The 17,356-nt window shown below is 34.8% G+C and overlaps 1 protein-coding gene across 1 annotated transcript; it reads right to left on the reverse strand.

Moving 5' to 3' along the window:
• Window positions 1–41: 41 nt before the first annotated feature.
• Window positions 42–7,193, reverse strand: LOC107602780 (small glutamine-rich tetratricopeptide repeat-containing protein alpha). Its single transcript, XM_016295354.1, has 6 exons — window positions 7,032–7,193; window positions 6,889–6,951; window positions 6,773–6,810; window positions 2,294–2,443; window positions 1,870–1,992; window positions 42–634 (listed from the first exon to the last, which is right to left on the reverse strand). The coding sequence occupies exons 1-5, from the start codon at window positions 7,191–7,193 to the stop codon at window positions 1,881–1,883; spliced, it is 525 nt and encodes a 174-aa protein (XP_016150840.1). The 3' UTR covers window positions 42–634; window positions 1,870–1,880.
• Window positions 7,194–17,356: the final 10,163 nt, after the last annotated feature.

Consider the following 17,356-nt stretch of genomic DNA (forward strand, 5'->3'; position numbering starts at 1 on the left):
TACGGATGGCAAGTCGCGTTAAATATACCATCACACATACATCAGTTCTCCAAAATGGACAAAAACATCCATTTCCTTTAATCCAAAATGATCAGAACAAATTAAGAACAATATTTGTTAAGTAATGGTACTTCTGACAAATCTCATTGCTTGCAAGCATGGTAAGTGGTTGGGAAACATTAAACTTCAGCTGCAATAGTCCTATTTGAAATCTGACATTTAATTGTCAATGTTGAGTTTTGCACATGTTCCTTGTCAACCCCTTTCAGTTCAGACTGAGACTTGTCATTGGACAGGCCAATCACTGAGGTGTTACAGCAAATCTGCATTATGTCCATGTAGCAGCAATTCATTAATCACGGTCCAGTAACATGGATTATTACTTGAGCATACAATGTTAACCCAGTGTGATGTTTCATTTGATCAGACATTTGTTTGAGTCCAGTTCCCAAATATGATGGGTGCATGAGCACTGATGACCTCTTCCAGCCGGTAGGGAAATGTGGGGCAGTGAACTCATGCAGTTTTTATAGATGAATAAACAGTCTCATCCCTGGAGTTGAAGGAACAAGGTATATCTTAAAAAAGAAAAAAGTAGCCCATCTTCCAAAGGTCCACCAGGTCAAGAGTTAAACTGCACAAAATGAGAGAGGTAACGTTAAGTTCTAGTTTAAAACAGATATTCTGTTTAAAATAAGCTGTTGTTTGAATGCATCTGTAAAGCTAAATATCAAAAACAACATTAAAAATACCTATAAAACATCTTAAGACAAGACACCAAGTGAATGAAGTTAAAAAATTAACTAACAGATTAACATGCTTCCCAGGTTGATTGATTACATTAAGAATTGCAAAAATTTTTTTTTACAAGTTTTCTAAAATGTTAAGTTTGCAACCAAGGCATTGTCTAATTAAATATGCACACATTTGCATACATTTCCAAAATATAATATAATATATATATAATATACCCTTTTATGATTTTGGATATGAATTTTTATCACTACATAAATGAGAAAATACTGTCAAGAGTCCATAAACAGTACATGAACAAACCCTTCTGTAAATACCTTCAGAATACAGAAAAGAACAAAACTCAAAGTTTGGTTTACGTTAGCGCTACTGAAGAGGATAATTCTGACGGCCTTTAAAATGGTCTTTAAAGGTGCTGTATGTAAGTTTTTGACTCTACTAAAGCATACAAATACCATAATGTGTTTGCAGATATTTAAGAAACATGCTAAGTTAACATACTTGTTTATCTGAAAAACAATGCTACAGTCAGTTATTCTCCTTTGAAAATCTGCGTTCTGGGCCGGAATGTCCGTTTTGGTTTGTGAAGCCCACTCACTGCCAGTTTACCCAATTGTATTTCGGCACCCCGTGTTGCCAGTTGGCGGAAAATGCAGCGTACTTCATTTCATTCATTGTCAAGTTCACTCGTTCCTGTTGGTGTCATCAATCTGGCAACCTGCATGTGCGTCAAGTCTGAGGAGGAGGGGCCGGGTGAAAAAAACCCTCTCCAATATTTTGAATTTGGACTGCAATGCTTAGTTCAACCACTCAGTGTCAATTCTACATACAGCAACTTTAAAGATGTGTATAGTAATTTAAATCTACACACTCAAGCAGATAATGTGCAATAAAATAAAAACTTAAGTCTATTTTGGATGGTTTCATTCCACTACTCTGAAACAACAATTATAAAAATGCGAAATAGTCCAAAAATCTCAAAATTGATCATTGCATGAAAAAACTATGTTTTTGCCTCTAGTGTCTTGCCTTAAAATCTAAAACCTAAAGCTATGTTCCAGTCTTTTAAATGTCAATTAGTTCAGATCAAAACTTTAATTGAGTGATGTGTGGTACCATAGGGAGTGTCAGTGTTCGTCGTTGCCAGCACTACTGGGAGGTCGACTGCGCATTTGACTCCTCAGCTGCTCAATAATCTCAGGGTTCTGCTGCTGCATTTGCTGTGCAAACTGCTGACCACTGTCCCGTGACAGAAAAACACTAGTTCAGCCCCACTGCATATAACCTTGAACTTTCAGTTAGGAAGTAGAACAGAAACCTATGAAAATCACGGGATAGTGATGTTAAAACTTACGCCTGTATGAGGCCGGAGAGGTCATTGCCACCAACACCTGCACCTCCTGCTCCAGCTGTTGTTGTTGTTGTTGCTGCTGCTGCTGCTGCTGCTCCTGCTCCTGGAGAGGTGGCTCCTGCCATAGGACCGTAAGCCCCAGACATCGGAAACCTATGAAAATCACAGGATAGTGATGTTAAAACTTACGCCTGTATGAGGCCGGAGAGGTCATTGCCACCAACACCTGCACCTCCTGCTCCAGCTGTTGTTGTTGTTGTTGCTGCTGCTGCTGCTCCTGCTCCTGGAGAGGTGGCTCCTGCCATAGGACCGTAAGCCCCAGACATCATACCTGACATCCTACATGGGCACAGAAGCAACTGATATAAACTGCTGCTAATTGATAACACAAATCACAAGTCACAACATCAAGACGACATCGTCACAACATCAAAACGTTGGTAAAGTGAGGTTCAATTGGCATTTCTTAACATAAAACCTGTGCAATTTAAATGTTTGTACAACTCAACTTTTTTATTTATTTAAGTGTTTATTATTAAATACATATGGTATCAGTATCAGACCCGATACTGCGCTTCTGTACTTGAACTCGTACTCATTAAAGCGTTCCGATATCACACAGCGTGTGAACAGTGTTGTGTCCAGACAAAGAAACACAGACAACAGAACAACAGAGAGTAGAATGGAGTTATAGAGATTAAGGATGTCTATGAAGTAAATGTAATTAGTATAATGTTAAACATTCAATATTCACGCCTGTATAGCTGATGTGAGTGAGCTGATAATCAAAGCACGCTGAGTGGATTGAGCGCGAGGTGGCACAGATGAGCGAGCTTGTTGAGCGAATATCCCTTTCTCAGATGTCACTGGAAAGTTTGTAGTTCGGTCGGATATGTCAAAAGCAAGTAAGTAAAACAATGCATAATTTACTAAAGTTACTTGATGGTAAGGAGAGAGAGAGAGAGAGAGCACGCACACTTCTGTTGCACGATCTTAATTGCTGTTCATTCCTTTAGCACACGCATCATTTAAATTAAAAACTAAATCATAAACAAAACAAAACAAAAAAAAAATTACAATGGCATTCACAAAAAACAACATTTGTTTTAAACATCAAGCATACACTTTATTTAAAGCAAAAATAAAAGCCTGTGTGAAATGCACTAGGTTATACGAGTCTCCAGAGTTGGGTATAACTCGTTACACAGTAACTTTTCTGGTAACGCAGTAATGTAACGCATTACATTTTAAATTTGTGTAATTTGATTAGTTACTGAAGTCAATATAATTACGTTACTTACTTTACAAATGTAGTGTTAAGAAAAAATATATATTTATATGCCTTTTAAAATAACACATCACTAAAATGAACCAAAACTCAGCGAATACTTCACACACAGACATGAGAAACATATCTATGGATAGCTTGAAGTGTCTACTTTTAAATGAAGGAAGTATTATCTAAAACAAATATTCTTTGATGAAGTAATCCGTATGAAACCAACACGAGGTCCAGTCTTTCCCATCTGAGCTCATTATCTGTAATGTGATCACGCCCACATGCAGCGCGCGCTATTCATACGGTAATCATCCACGTGAGACGTGCGAACCTGTAAACGCCCACATCACCTCCGCAAACAAAGCAAAATACATTTTTAGCATTCAAATATGCACTGTATGTTCATCAATACTGTTTTCAAATGTTATCAGAACCATTTTCAATTTATTAAGGTTTTTTCTGTCTTTAATGCTCACACAGTTTAAAGGGGTCATATGATGCGATTTCAAGTTTTCCTTTCTCTTTGGAGTGTTACAAGCTCTTGGTGCATAAAGAAGATCTGCAAAGTTGCAAAGACTAAAGTCTCAAATCCAAAGAGATATTCTTTATAAAAGATAGAGTAACACTGCGGGTCTCTCTCATTCTGCACCAATACAAATGTGCACGCATGTTGTGCATTTTGCTTGCTTGACGTTAATTGCATTATATGAGTCGCTTTGGAATATAAGTCTCAGCACATGTCAGATTTTTTAAAAACCGTGACTTATATTTCAGAAAATATGTTCATCGCTGCTACAAAATGTATGTATAACGAGTGGTTCCATGCATTATTACAGGAAAACATCTTGTGATTACAGTATTGAGCCACTGCAATGGGCAGCTCTAATGCGCTATTAAATTAAAGATAACATATGATAGAGCAATAAAATTAACAGTGAAAGTAACAAGATTGCATCAGGGTTTCTGCAGATATGAACAAGTTAAATTTAAGACTTTTAAAGACCTTTTTAATACCACCTTATATGAAATTTAAGACCTACACCTGTAATGGAAATACACATTTTATTACATACATATATGCAATATTTAATGTGTATAAATTAAAAAGAAATCAAAATATCATTGCTGTAATAAATTATATTTATTACAACGATATACAGTGAACTTTTCATATCAGCAGACAATATTCCATACAAAATATCCCCGCAAAATAACTGCATCACTGAGATTTTTGGTGGAGAAAAATTATTCTGAAGCAATATTTTCATCAGTGTTCTATCAGCTTTTACATACTTAAATCTGCATATTTACCTTTACAAAGGCCTATTTTTAACCTTTTTAGATGTATGCATCATCTTACATGTCAAATTATTACAATTTATCAATAAATTCAATATACACTATAGGGCTGCTACCAGTCAGAATAAATAATTTACACTGCAAATAACAATAATTACAACTGCAATAAATAATGTTATGAGATTAATGTTTTAAATGCATTTATGAGTATACAAATAAGAAATGTTGAGGGGAAAAATGCATACTTTTCAATAAACTTCTCAACCGAACTACCAGTAAGTGACGGTAAGTCACTTAATGAGTGAGTATTGAGTCATTCATTCAACTGATTGAGTGTGTTATCATGCTGGTATCTTAAGGACTTTCGTGGACAGCTGACTCCTAAAGTTTTTGATATTCTTCATATTCTGTGTGGTGGTCAGATAGAAATTAATCTTTTCCAATAAGTTTAAATAGATTTGACCTTTTATGGGCATTTTACCTTCATAAAGCCATTTGTCTATAAGTGTGCATTATATTTTGAGTCAAATTCTTACATTTAATCAGTGAATTAGAATAATAAGACATTTGGGCTGTTACCAAGCAAATGAAATCAGTATCAACAAAATTCATCTTTGCAATCCCGACATAAGCTGCACCTGAAGTGGCATTTAGATGTGTTTACAATGCATAAAGAATGTTTTGATATATTAAACATAAAACATTGAATACTGATATTTGAAATAATTTAAAAAAATGAAAAGATACTTTAAATGTGAAATTAAAACCGCCAGTAGGTGGCAGTAAGTCACTGTTAATAAGTGAGTCATTGCGAATTAACCGAATCATTTAAACCAGGGGTGCCCAACCCTGCTCCTGGCGATCGACTGTCCTGCAAAGTTTAGCTCCAACTCTAATCAAAGACACCTGCCTTTAATGTTTAAGTGATCCTGAAGACCCTAATTAGTTGCTTCAGGTGTGTTTGATTAGGGTTGGAGCGGAACTTTGCAGGACAGTCGATGGCCAGGAGCAGGGTTGTTCACCCCTGATTTAAACAGTTGATTCATTCAGGAACGAAACACCGTCATGTTGCTCAGAGACGCAAAACAGCACTGTGGCTTTGTCTGGAATTATTTTTGTTGGCGAAATAGTGCAAAAACAGGCAATATGGGGTCTAAAACGTAAGTCTTAATAAAACGTATAGTTTATTGAACTGTTGTAAAAAAAATCACATTTGTATATGGTAATCTTTGGAGAAAAAAAGGCACTCTTCCGTGTGAACTTGATTAACTAGATGAAGTTGTATAAATGTACACATTTTCTGCCCCCATGTCTTGAATTTGTGATCATTCTGAATGTATTTTAATAGACTGAATCATGCCATAAAAGAGCGCTGTAAATGCGCACGCGCACTAGACTTCACGTAATGTGTGCACTCTGTAAGTTAGGTGTTTTGAATGTTTATTTTGTTGTTGTTGTTTTTGAGTCGTGAGAATATTGAGCAAAATAGCTCACTTGTCATGGTGTTATTTAACTATATCATGTTATGAATAAACTAAACATTTTGAATTTTCTTCTGAGTTTATGTGTGCTGTCACGCTCATTTGTTCTGAAGTCTCGAGACAAACAGAGTGAGTCTCAGAGCGAGCTTGTATTCTGTATTCTGCTAACTTACTGCAATTCTCTCTGATGATGCAGTAACTTACCGCGGGGAAGAAAACTTCTTCGGGCTGTCCAATGATTGTAAACAGTCATTAGGTCCATCACAGACTGAAGATATTTTAGCGGTAATGAGACCAAAAAAATTTAAGACCCATCGAATCTGAATTTAAGACTTTTAAAGGCTTTATATTAGGAAAACGTTATTTAAGACATTTTAAGACTTTTTAAGGACCCGCGGACACCCTGTGTATACATTTTAACGGGCATAATTAAGTGTGAAAATAACTGAAGGAAATAAAAGGATAAAATGCTCTATCACTTGCTCCTTCTTGATGGTTACACCACATGACAAGATCAGAGTTTTCAAAACCATATGAATTCATCATGACTATGTATAGTGTGTGTATTTGGTGTAGAACAAATGCTGTGCTTAAGTTTTGTCTACTCACAGATGTTGCACTTGTGGGTTGTTCATTAAATTAGATGCCTAAAGAGAGTGACAGTGAGTTAATGATGAGCATAAGTAAGCATTAATGATGAGCATTTAAGATATATTTCTACTGACCATGTTCATGAAACCAGGGTTACTCAGCAAACCGGCCAGTTCGACTCCACCCAAACCCCCTGCCTATAAGAACATGGGCTTTAGCACAACTCTGTTTTTCACAGCGAGACAAAACTGTTATCAGGGTGGTTCTGTGAACTCACGGGGTTGGGCTGCGCTTCCTTCATCTTCTGTTCTGCTATTTGCAGGTTGGCTTTGTAGGTGTCGTTGTCAGGGTCCAGCTCCAGTGCTTTCTTGTAATAGCTCACAGCCTCCGAGTATTTGTTCAAACTTGCAAGAGCAAGCCTTGTTTTTAAGAAAAGCATAAATAAACGCGACATCAAAATCCATTAATATCAGATTTTTTAAATAAGGGTATTTGGAGGGTTTTTAAAATCAAATTTAAGGCTTTAAGACCTTTTTTAAGACCTGCATAAATCAAATTAATACAGCATGTCCATTCAGAATCAGAACATGTATCTTATAATCATTAACTTAATTAAACAGGCTGCAGTACATATTCAAGGACTTGATGCTGAATTAAATGCCATACAGTTTATTGAGTAACCAAAATACCAATAATAACTATGAAAAAAGTGCAATAATGCACGATAAGACTGAAATACACCAGGACTCTGATTTTGAAATGTATTACTACTTCCAGTTGTTCATTAAAAGAGATGATATAATAGGTATCCTTACAACAATCTATAACCTATTACAATATAAACACCATAAGGTAAACATTGCATAATGTATCAACAGTAGCTAAATAAAAATAAATGCATGTTCTCCAGGCTCACGCTTTGGGGAACAAGGCTGCATTTTGACTTTGAAATGTGCAGTACTCACACTGATTTAATTAAATCATAACCTTTAAAAGTTTAATAATCATATTAGACTGTATCATGACTATTGCTTTTCTTTTTATGACCTTAAGTGTTATAAAAACTCAAGTGATTTAACATAAATCCAAAAGAAGATTTAATGAGGATTGAAAATGAGCTAGCCGTCATTCAGTGTTTCACTCTAAAATCGTTCAGGCTGTTATTTGGTTCCACAGAATCTAAACCGTGTGTTTAATACACACTCACCAGTAGTCTCCTCTCTCAGTGATCTCTCTCTCGCCAGTAGCGTGAGTGTGACGACTCGTGTGCGTGCGCGTGCACGGCTGCCGTAACGCACGTGACGTCACACGGTGGGTTACCGCTCAACTCGTTTTTTTTTTATTATTATTAACAAGATCAAAATACATGTATATGACAAACACTATACATTATATAAACAATAAACATTATACATGAAATAAACAATTTCACACGTTACCACTCAACTCGTGCTATGAAACTGACTGACGTGGGCAAATTTGCTTATGTACACTGACTCTGAAATTATGTAATGAAATATTACGTGACAAGCTGCAACCATACATAACTACAAGCAACAATACTGCCAAAAAAGGATTTGGTCTCCCTCCCTGTCATTAATGTAAAATGCTAAATGAAAAATTCTACATAAATGCAATTTAGTTGACAAATCTGAATTACACTAGGTATATGAATTGTACACAGTAGGCTATGTAATTAATACAATTATTAAAATAATTGTATGTAATTAGTAAAAGGAATGCAGCAATAGGCCGTGATGAAGAATGCACATGTTTGAAATGTACATCTTTTATTATTAATTATTAATAACTCCATGGATCATATGAATCATTAAGGTAAAATAGCACAACTCAATATGATTTTGTTTATCAATTTGAGTGTTTTACATTTTTTATGTATTTATTTATAGATATGGATTTTGGATAAATTGGGCACCATTCACTTGCATTACATGGAGAAAATCCTGGAATATTTTCCTCCAAAACCCTAATTTCTCTTTGTCTGAGGCAAGAATGTAAACCTTACATTCATCATCTAAGCCTTATTTTTGTTTGACTGAGTTTACTTTGTACATTGTGAATTTGGTGTGGATTTGTTGCGGACGCCATGCTGGCCTACCGATCTGGTGACTCTCAATTTGAGCGAGACGGACTGAGATCCATCAACGTTGGACTTCTTTTTTTTAAAAATTCAATTAATTTGTGTGACTAATTGTCTACGACCAAGAAATGACATCCCTTCTGTTACTGATGCATCTCCTTCCACCACTAGCTGGAGGACTTAAGTCTCCAAAAATGAGTGCATGCGATGCTGCTGAAAGACTTGTAATCTTTTATCAGGTAGTGGCATTTCAATAATATATCGTGTCAACTTCTTAGCTCATGCAGATTGCTCAAAAGTGAATGAGATTGATCATGAAGTCTTCTTTCACTAGCTAATGAGTCAATGTTTGAATAATCACTTTAATAATGTTGTTTTCTCTGAGGCTGCGCGTTATGCACAGAATGCTGACCTGTTTTATTTGTCAGAGCATCCCAGCAGTCAACAGTTGATTTCACATTTAAGAGGTGAACATAGTTCCTATCCTGGCACAGCTGCACGATTAATTGTTAAAAGATTGCAATCTCGATTCAGACATCCATACCATACCTTATTTTGTAAGGTGTGAATTCAACTTTATATTACACTGCAAAGGAGAATGCAAAAAATAAACAAGTTGTTAATATAAATTATTTTGTGCATTGGTGTTCATTTAACAGAGCTTTCAGCATAGATCATTTGAACCAATTGCCATTTAATTTTAAAAACTAATATTTATACTAGGTTACACTTTATGTTAAGGTGTCCTTGTTACAGTGTAATTATACATTTAAGTACTGACTAATATATCAATGAACTACATGTACTTACTATATGGTTAGGGTTAGGATGAGGGTTTGGTTTAGGGTTACCTGCATGTAATTATGCGTATTGTTTTTATAATAGTAAGTACATGTAACATGTGTAACAAGGACACCTTAAATTAAAGTGTTACCTTATACTGTGTTAGAATATATTTATACTGTATCAGTATTGTAAAAATGTTTAATTGGAGTCCACTAAAACAATATTTCTTAAAATAACTGCTCTTCTGAAAAGTGAGTGATAATGTCGTGTCATTTTTTCTAACTATACAGACTTTTGGTTAAGAGGAATGGCTTAAGAAACATTTTCTGTTGTGTATTTATAAATTACTCCTCCATTAACTCGCAAATCAACACTCCTCTCTCAGTGATCTCTCTCTCGCCAGTAGCGTGAGTGTGACGACTCGTGTGCGTGCGCGTGCACGGCTGCCGTAACGCACGTGACGTCACACGGTGGGTTACCGCTCAACTCGTTTTATTATTATTATTTTTTATTATTAACAAGATCAAAATACATGTATATGACAAACACTATACATGATATAAACAACAAACATTATACATGAAATAAACAATTTCACACGTTACCGCTCAACTCGTGCAAACTGACCTATGAAACTGACTGACGTGGGCAAATTTGCTTATGTACACTGACTCTGACATTATGTAATGAAATATTACGTGACAAGCTGCAACCATACATAACTACAAGCAACAATACTGCCAAAAAAGGATTTGGTCTCCCTCCCTGTCATTAATGTAAAATGCTAAATGAAAAATTCTACATAAATGCAATTTAGTTGATAAATCTGAATTACACTAGGTATATGAATTGTACACAGTAGGCTATGTAATTAATACAATTATTAAAATAATTGTATGTAATTAGTAAAAGGAATGCAGCAATAGGCCGTGATGAAGAATGCACATGTTTGAAATGTACATCTTTTATTATTAATTATTAATAACTCCATGGATCATATGAATCATTAAGGTAAAATAGCACAACTCAATATGATTTTGTTTATCAATTTGAGTGTTTTACATTTTTTATGTATTTATTTATAGATATGGATTTTGGATAAATTGGGCACCATTCACTTGCATTACATGGAGAAAATCCTGGAATATTTTCCTCCAAAACCCTAATTTCTCTTTGTCTGAGGCAAGAATGTAAACCTTACATTCATCATCTAAGCCTTATTTTTGTTTGACTGAGTTTACTTTGTACATTGTGAATTTGGTGTGGATTTGTTGCGGACGCCATGCTGGCCTACCGATCTGGTGACTCTCAATTTGAGCGAGACGGACTGAGATCCATCAACGTTGGACTTCTTTTTTTTAAAAATTCAATTAATTTGTGTGACTAATTGTCTACGACCAAGAAATGACATCCCTTCTGTTACTGATGCATCTCCTTCCACCACTAGCTGGAGGACTTAAGTCTCCAAAAATGAGTGCATGCGATGCTGCTGAAAGACTTGTAATCTTTTATCAGGTAGTGGCATTTCAATAATATATCGTGTCAACTTCTTAGCTCATGCAGATTGCTCAAAAGTGAATGAGATTGATCATAGGCGTTCACTAGCCAATGAGTCAATGTTTAAATAATCACTTTAATAATGTTGTTTACTGCTGCACATTATGCTTGTCTATTGTTCAGTGTCCTTATCTCAGTCCTCAGGCTGGAGTTTGGAGGAGCATCAACCATCAACCAGCGTCAACATTCATACCTTTGGATGTCAGAAAAGCAGGATTGACAGCTTTTACATCAACACTGAATAAGCATCTCGTCTCATGCCAGGCAAACTGCTCCTTTGGGGCATTCAGTGAACTTTTCAATGCACATTTTGAGGTTAATTTGTCTAATGATGGTGCACTTGTGAACTTTTACACATCCCTGCAGACAACAGTGTACAACATTAATGTGGGGGAAATGAAGGAGTCACCCAGAGTCAGAGACTGCTCCATTAGACAATAACCGAGCATTATGATGTTGGAAGAATGCTGACCTGCATTTATAAATCACTCCTCCATAAACACACAAATATACTGTAGGCCTACAATATAGAGCAAGCACCAACCATGGCCCTACAGCACAATACACTAGGTATGTATCAGTTTATAAAGGTAACACTAGAGGGCAGCACAGTTTTATCTTTCATCAGAAATGTACAGCATAAATGTGGCTTATTTTATTTAATATGCTTAATTTATGTAGGCTATTTGTTTAGTCATAGTGAAATATGTGTTTATAATAATTTTTCTTGTATTAGAATAATATATTGGATCACCATTCTTATTAAACTTGGTGGCCTTTATCTAACAGTTTTGCAAAAGATGTTGTTTTGAAAGCAATTTGGTGTTCTTTCTATTTGCCTCTGCCAAGCAATTTCCTGATTTTCTTTTTTCTTCACAATGTCCAATTTAGAGAATTATATTAAGAAAGCCTCAGTCTGTTACACATCAGTCTGTTATTAGGGCCCTGCGACTAAGTCATGATCATGTAAATATTTGAGTTTAATTAGAAATATTAACAATCTCTGTGTTCTTACATAACACATCGTAAGTCTCCTCATTGCTCAGTCATGTGCACCATTTTCTGATGGTAGGAGCGTTTGTTTTGTTACGGCTTGCTCTCTGAGAAGCTCAGAATACTTCAAAAGGAAAAAGCTTTAATCATGAGCCATATTAAGGCATGAACCAAGCCACTGTGTCACACACAATGTTAGTGGTTAAAAATGAGATACTTCTGAATAATTCTGATATGATTTACTCAAAAGTAGATGTTAGGCATGATCATCCAAGCTCCTCAAACTCCAATGACACTGAGTGCGCAGAGCTTCTGTCTTGAATTTGAACTGAAAAGTGAGTTTGAACTGAAAGTCAGTTAACATCCTGTGAAATAAAAAGCTGTGTTTGTAACAAAAATCATTAAGATGTTTTGATTAAATTTTTGGCCAAAGTACCATAATCCATAATTATGCTTCTTCCAGTGAAAAAGTCCATCCCATGTTGTTCTCTTACCTCTAAATCCACAAACATATGTGACCTTGGACTACAAAAGTCTTAAGTCGCTGGGGTATATTTGTAGAAATAGCCAAAAATACATTGTATGGGTCAAAATTATTGATTTTTCTTTTATGCCAAAAATCAGTAGGATATTAAGTAAAGATCATGTTCCATGAAGATATTTTGTAAATTTCCTACCGTAAATATATTAAAACTTAATTTTTTATTAGTAATATGCATATAAGAACTTCATTTGGACAACTTTAATTGTCCAAATGAATATTTTTTTTGCACCCTCAGATTCCAGATTTTCAAATAGTTGTATATCGGCCAAATATCATCCTATCCTAACAAACCACACGTCAATGGAAAGCTTATTTAGTCAGCTTTCAGATTATGTATAAATCTCAATTTCGAAAAATTTACCCTTATGACTGGTTTTGTGGTGCAGGGTCACATATTTGTTTAGAACTATTTTGGACAGCTTTTCGCTCGTTAACAGTGCTTGATCTGTGCACATTTCTCTCCTGATTCAACATTTTTACTGGAAAAAGCAATATTATGGATAGAGATCTCATATGTTAGCTGGAAGCAACGGTTTGAAGTTAAAATCATCTTTTTTTCTTACAAACATGCAGCTTTTTACTTTATGAGTTGTTAATTGAGTTTAATGAAGTGACATTTATTTTGTGTGTTCCTCATTCAAAGCTGAGGCATGACTTCAAAAGACAAAAGCACATTAATACTTTTCAGTTACTTTATGACTTTTTTTTGTATATTTTTCCCCACAGGTAATCACACTTGTGTTGATATTCATACCAACACTGCAGTTGTTTTAATGCTTTTAGCTACAATAGTTTAGCTACAATAGTTCAACAAACAATACATTAAATTGAAGTAAATGTGTAACTTACAATTTAGAAAATATTTCCAGTTATTTTGTGTATTTTTGCTGTTCCAATGAAAATGGTTTTAAACAAAGCCACAGCAGAATCGACAGTTCCTCATCTCCAAATAACAAACAGTAGTGGCGTTCCTGAACGAATCATTGTTTTGTTGAGTGACTCACTCATAAAGATACTTGTAATAAAAAACTCATGTACTTGCGTAACTCTTATTTTAACTCATCTACAACATATTACAATATAAACAACATAAACATTATCATAGGCCTAATTGTAACTGCAGAAAGTATTGCAGGCTATGCTATACAGCTTCCAAGCACATACTGTAGGAGGGTCCACAGAACATGTCATAAAACAACAGCAGCAGCTGTGCGATGCCGTGCCTAATCTTTCTGACAGCCTCACCTTTTGAGCCCACTCTGTAATGGAATCCAGTAATTTGTGGTAGGTGTGAATATTCCTTGAGACGTTTATCACCCTCACAGAGCTCATAGAGAGATCATAACGACAGCAAAGCGCATTTCACAGGAACTCGTAGCTCATAACCCTTTTGCGGCCTTGACAAGAGGCATGTTTCCTGGTAATTTCCTGTGAGAGTTTTACAGACTAAGTTTGTTACAAAGAGATGTCCTCTTTCTAGTAGCCAAGGTTTATTGCTCCCGGTTATGGTTGCCTGTCACGCTTAAGAAATCCCTCTAGTAGCCCACTTTCCATATTCTTAATCATCCTTTAATTTTGATATCTCAATCTCACCCAAAAAATCAGCAGGTTAACAATCCCAAACTCTCAGCTTCATCAGTAAAAAAAAAAAAGCAGGGGAATAAAAATAAATAAATAAATAAAAATACATAATACATAATAAATAAATCAAAAATAAAAATGCTGAAAATGTAGTCACACTCATGCCATCCAAGATGAATATGATTGTGTTTCTTCATCAGGTTTTCTTCATCAAATTTAGCATCACTTGTTCACCAATGGATCCTCTGAATGGGTGCCGTCAGAATGAGAGTTCAAACTGCTGATAAAAACATCACAATAATCCACAAATTATCCACACAACTTTGTAAAGCAAAATGTTTTGTGTATGTAGACTAATGAAAAAAATTCATCAAGGCATTTTAAATTTAATATACAAAATATGAGTCAACAACCAGAATAATAATGCTTCCTCCAGTGAAAAAGTCAATCTTCTGTTGTCCTCTCAAAATTCAATTGCAAACTTAATCAGGAGTTTCACACGAGGGTGAAAAAGTTACATTTTGCCAAAATTTCTCTAATGTGATGGTCCCTTAAGATTGTCCTTTGTCTGCCTATTTTGCTATTTGTTGTGAGACCAATTGGCCTACTGGTGCAAATTGAAAAAGTTAAATAATTATATCCATCTCTGTTTGACATGATTGACTACGAATCAATTTTGAGGCAAAAATAGCAACAGCCATCAGTGATGGATTTAATTATTTTCAATAGAGTGATTTATTTAGACTCCACTGTAGGCCTTGGGCAAGCAAGACCTTGCTATAGGATGTTTGAGTTTTGAAACTAATACAGTGGTGTGAAAAAGTGTTGGCCCCCTTCCTGATTTCTTATGTTTTTTGCATGTTTGTCACACTTTAATGTTTCAGATCATCAAACAAATTAAATTATTAGTCAAAGATAACGCAAGTAAACACAACATGCAGTTTTTAAATGAAGGTTTTTATTATTAAGGGAAAACAAAATCCAAAACTACATGGCCCTGTGTGAAGAAGTGTTTGCCCCCCTGTTAAAACTGTGGTATATCACACTTGAGTTCAATTGCTCTAGCCACACTCAGGCCTGATTACTGCCACACCTGTTCGCAATCAAGAAATCTCTTAAATAGGACCTGCCTGACAAAATGAAGTAGACCAAAAGATCCTCAAAAGCTAGACATCATGCCGAGATCCAAAGAAATGCAACATATAATTTGGCAGTATTTGTGAATCTTGTATTTACTGTGCCAAAATTCTACATCTGAATTTATGACTATAATCTCAATGAAAATGTAAGTCTCATTAGTCTGAAGGCATGCCAAATTCCCACTCCTCCCACATTATTCCAGAGCTCTATGTGAAAGTCTGCTGTGCTTCCTATTGAGACCGATTAGTGTAAATGAATAGAGTGTACGCAGACATCAGTCTGTTTGGCTTTATTAACTGATTTGTCTGAGGTATTAATAGCGAAAGCTGTCCCAGTGAAAATTCTCAGACTTAAAGCTTATGTTCACTATATGACAATGTCTTATTCTATGTTTTAATATTTGAGCCCACAAAAATGTGATTTTGCAATAAGTAATGCATAAACTGTAGGGGGCGAGTTTTGTTTAAATTGATATGCATTTATGCATTTCATTAACTGCAGTATTACTTGTCCAAAACATCCTTGTAATGTTGATTTTTTATTTTTTAATATTTTATCTGTTTGTTTCACAATTGTTTTATTGTATACATTTTGCTGACAAGCATATATATAATTGGCTATTTAACCCAATAGCATGACATGTTGTCACAAAAGGTAAACATGTTAAGTGAAGTATACCTTTTCCCTGAAGAAAAAAAACAGTTTAAATATTCAGTATTTTTGTAGATATAAGACTAAGGTATGTTTCTGATATGGAAATACATAAACCTACTCTGGGGAATATTAACTGGAGTACAAAGTGTACAAACTAGCTGCAGTCTGCCCTATATGTTATAATAAATCTCAAATAATGCAACAAATATCATCTTACATACTTAAAAAATAAACTGCCTTTCAGTCATTTTCATAAAGTTTACTTGACCAATTCAACTAGAAAGGCTTGACATGCTTCAAAAGCACAGATCTCTGTGATTTTTGCACTCATAGATCTCAAAGGGACAATTTTTCCTTTTTTTATTTTAGTTTTTGTTTCCTTTTAAGACAAGAAGGTTCAAGGGGGAACATTTTTGCAGTTGCTGCCAAACCTAATGGTTTTTGGCAGACATATCCTCCAGACTACCAGGAAAAAACAGTTTTGTGAATTTAGTATTTTGTCATGTTGTTTAGAGCATAAGAACATTTTTGAAAATTAAATTTTTGAAAAATTATATTTTCTTCATATGTTCTGCCATGTCCTCTTTAAAAAGTCCTGTTTTTTTTTTAAATAAAAAGGCATGAAAAGGCAAAAAGAGTGGGATTTTTGTTTTAACCAGAAATCAATTTTAATTTTTTTATACCAAACTTTATATAAAGATGATTCTCAACTATGTTATGAAAGATATTTTTAAAAACCATTTTTCTTTATGCAAAATGTGTGTAAAATGGCCATAAACTAGTTTTTCCATTATATACAATGTATCTATAAACTGTATCTAGTTTGCATATTAATGGGTTTTTGGGGCAACATAGAATGAACAAATAAGTGCAATAATGGGAGTAATAATTAGCAAGATTTTCATAATAATATCTCATATTTAATAGGAATACTGATATATAATTTTTTCTCTTCATTTGTTGTGTCTCCCAAAATGTGTAATAAACATGCTTTAAGTCCTGGTGTCCTCTACAGTGGACATGTATGAAACTGATGTCCTGTTTCATAACAGGTCATATTTTGATTTGAAACCCCATAACATTTTCCTGAGATGTTGATTTATGACAAACAATTTGTCAATTACTCAGATTTAAATGATAATTACAAAATATGATCATATTTCCATTAGGGTGTAACATTTGATCACTAAATGAATGTCAGCCATTTTTAAAGACCAAAGATAGGGAGTGGTCACGGTGAAACATC

This window comes from Sinocyclocheilus grahami, unplaced genomic scaffold (genome assembly GCF_001515645.1).
Source record: "Sinocyclocheilus grahami isolate Dianchi unplaced genomic scaffold, SAMN03320097.WGS_v1.1 scaffold335.1, whole genome shotgun sequence".
NCBI lineage: Eukaryota > Metazoa > Chordata > Actinopteri > Cypriniformes > Cyprinidae > Sinocyclocheilus > Sinocyclocheilus grahami.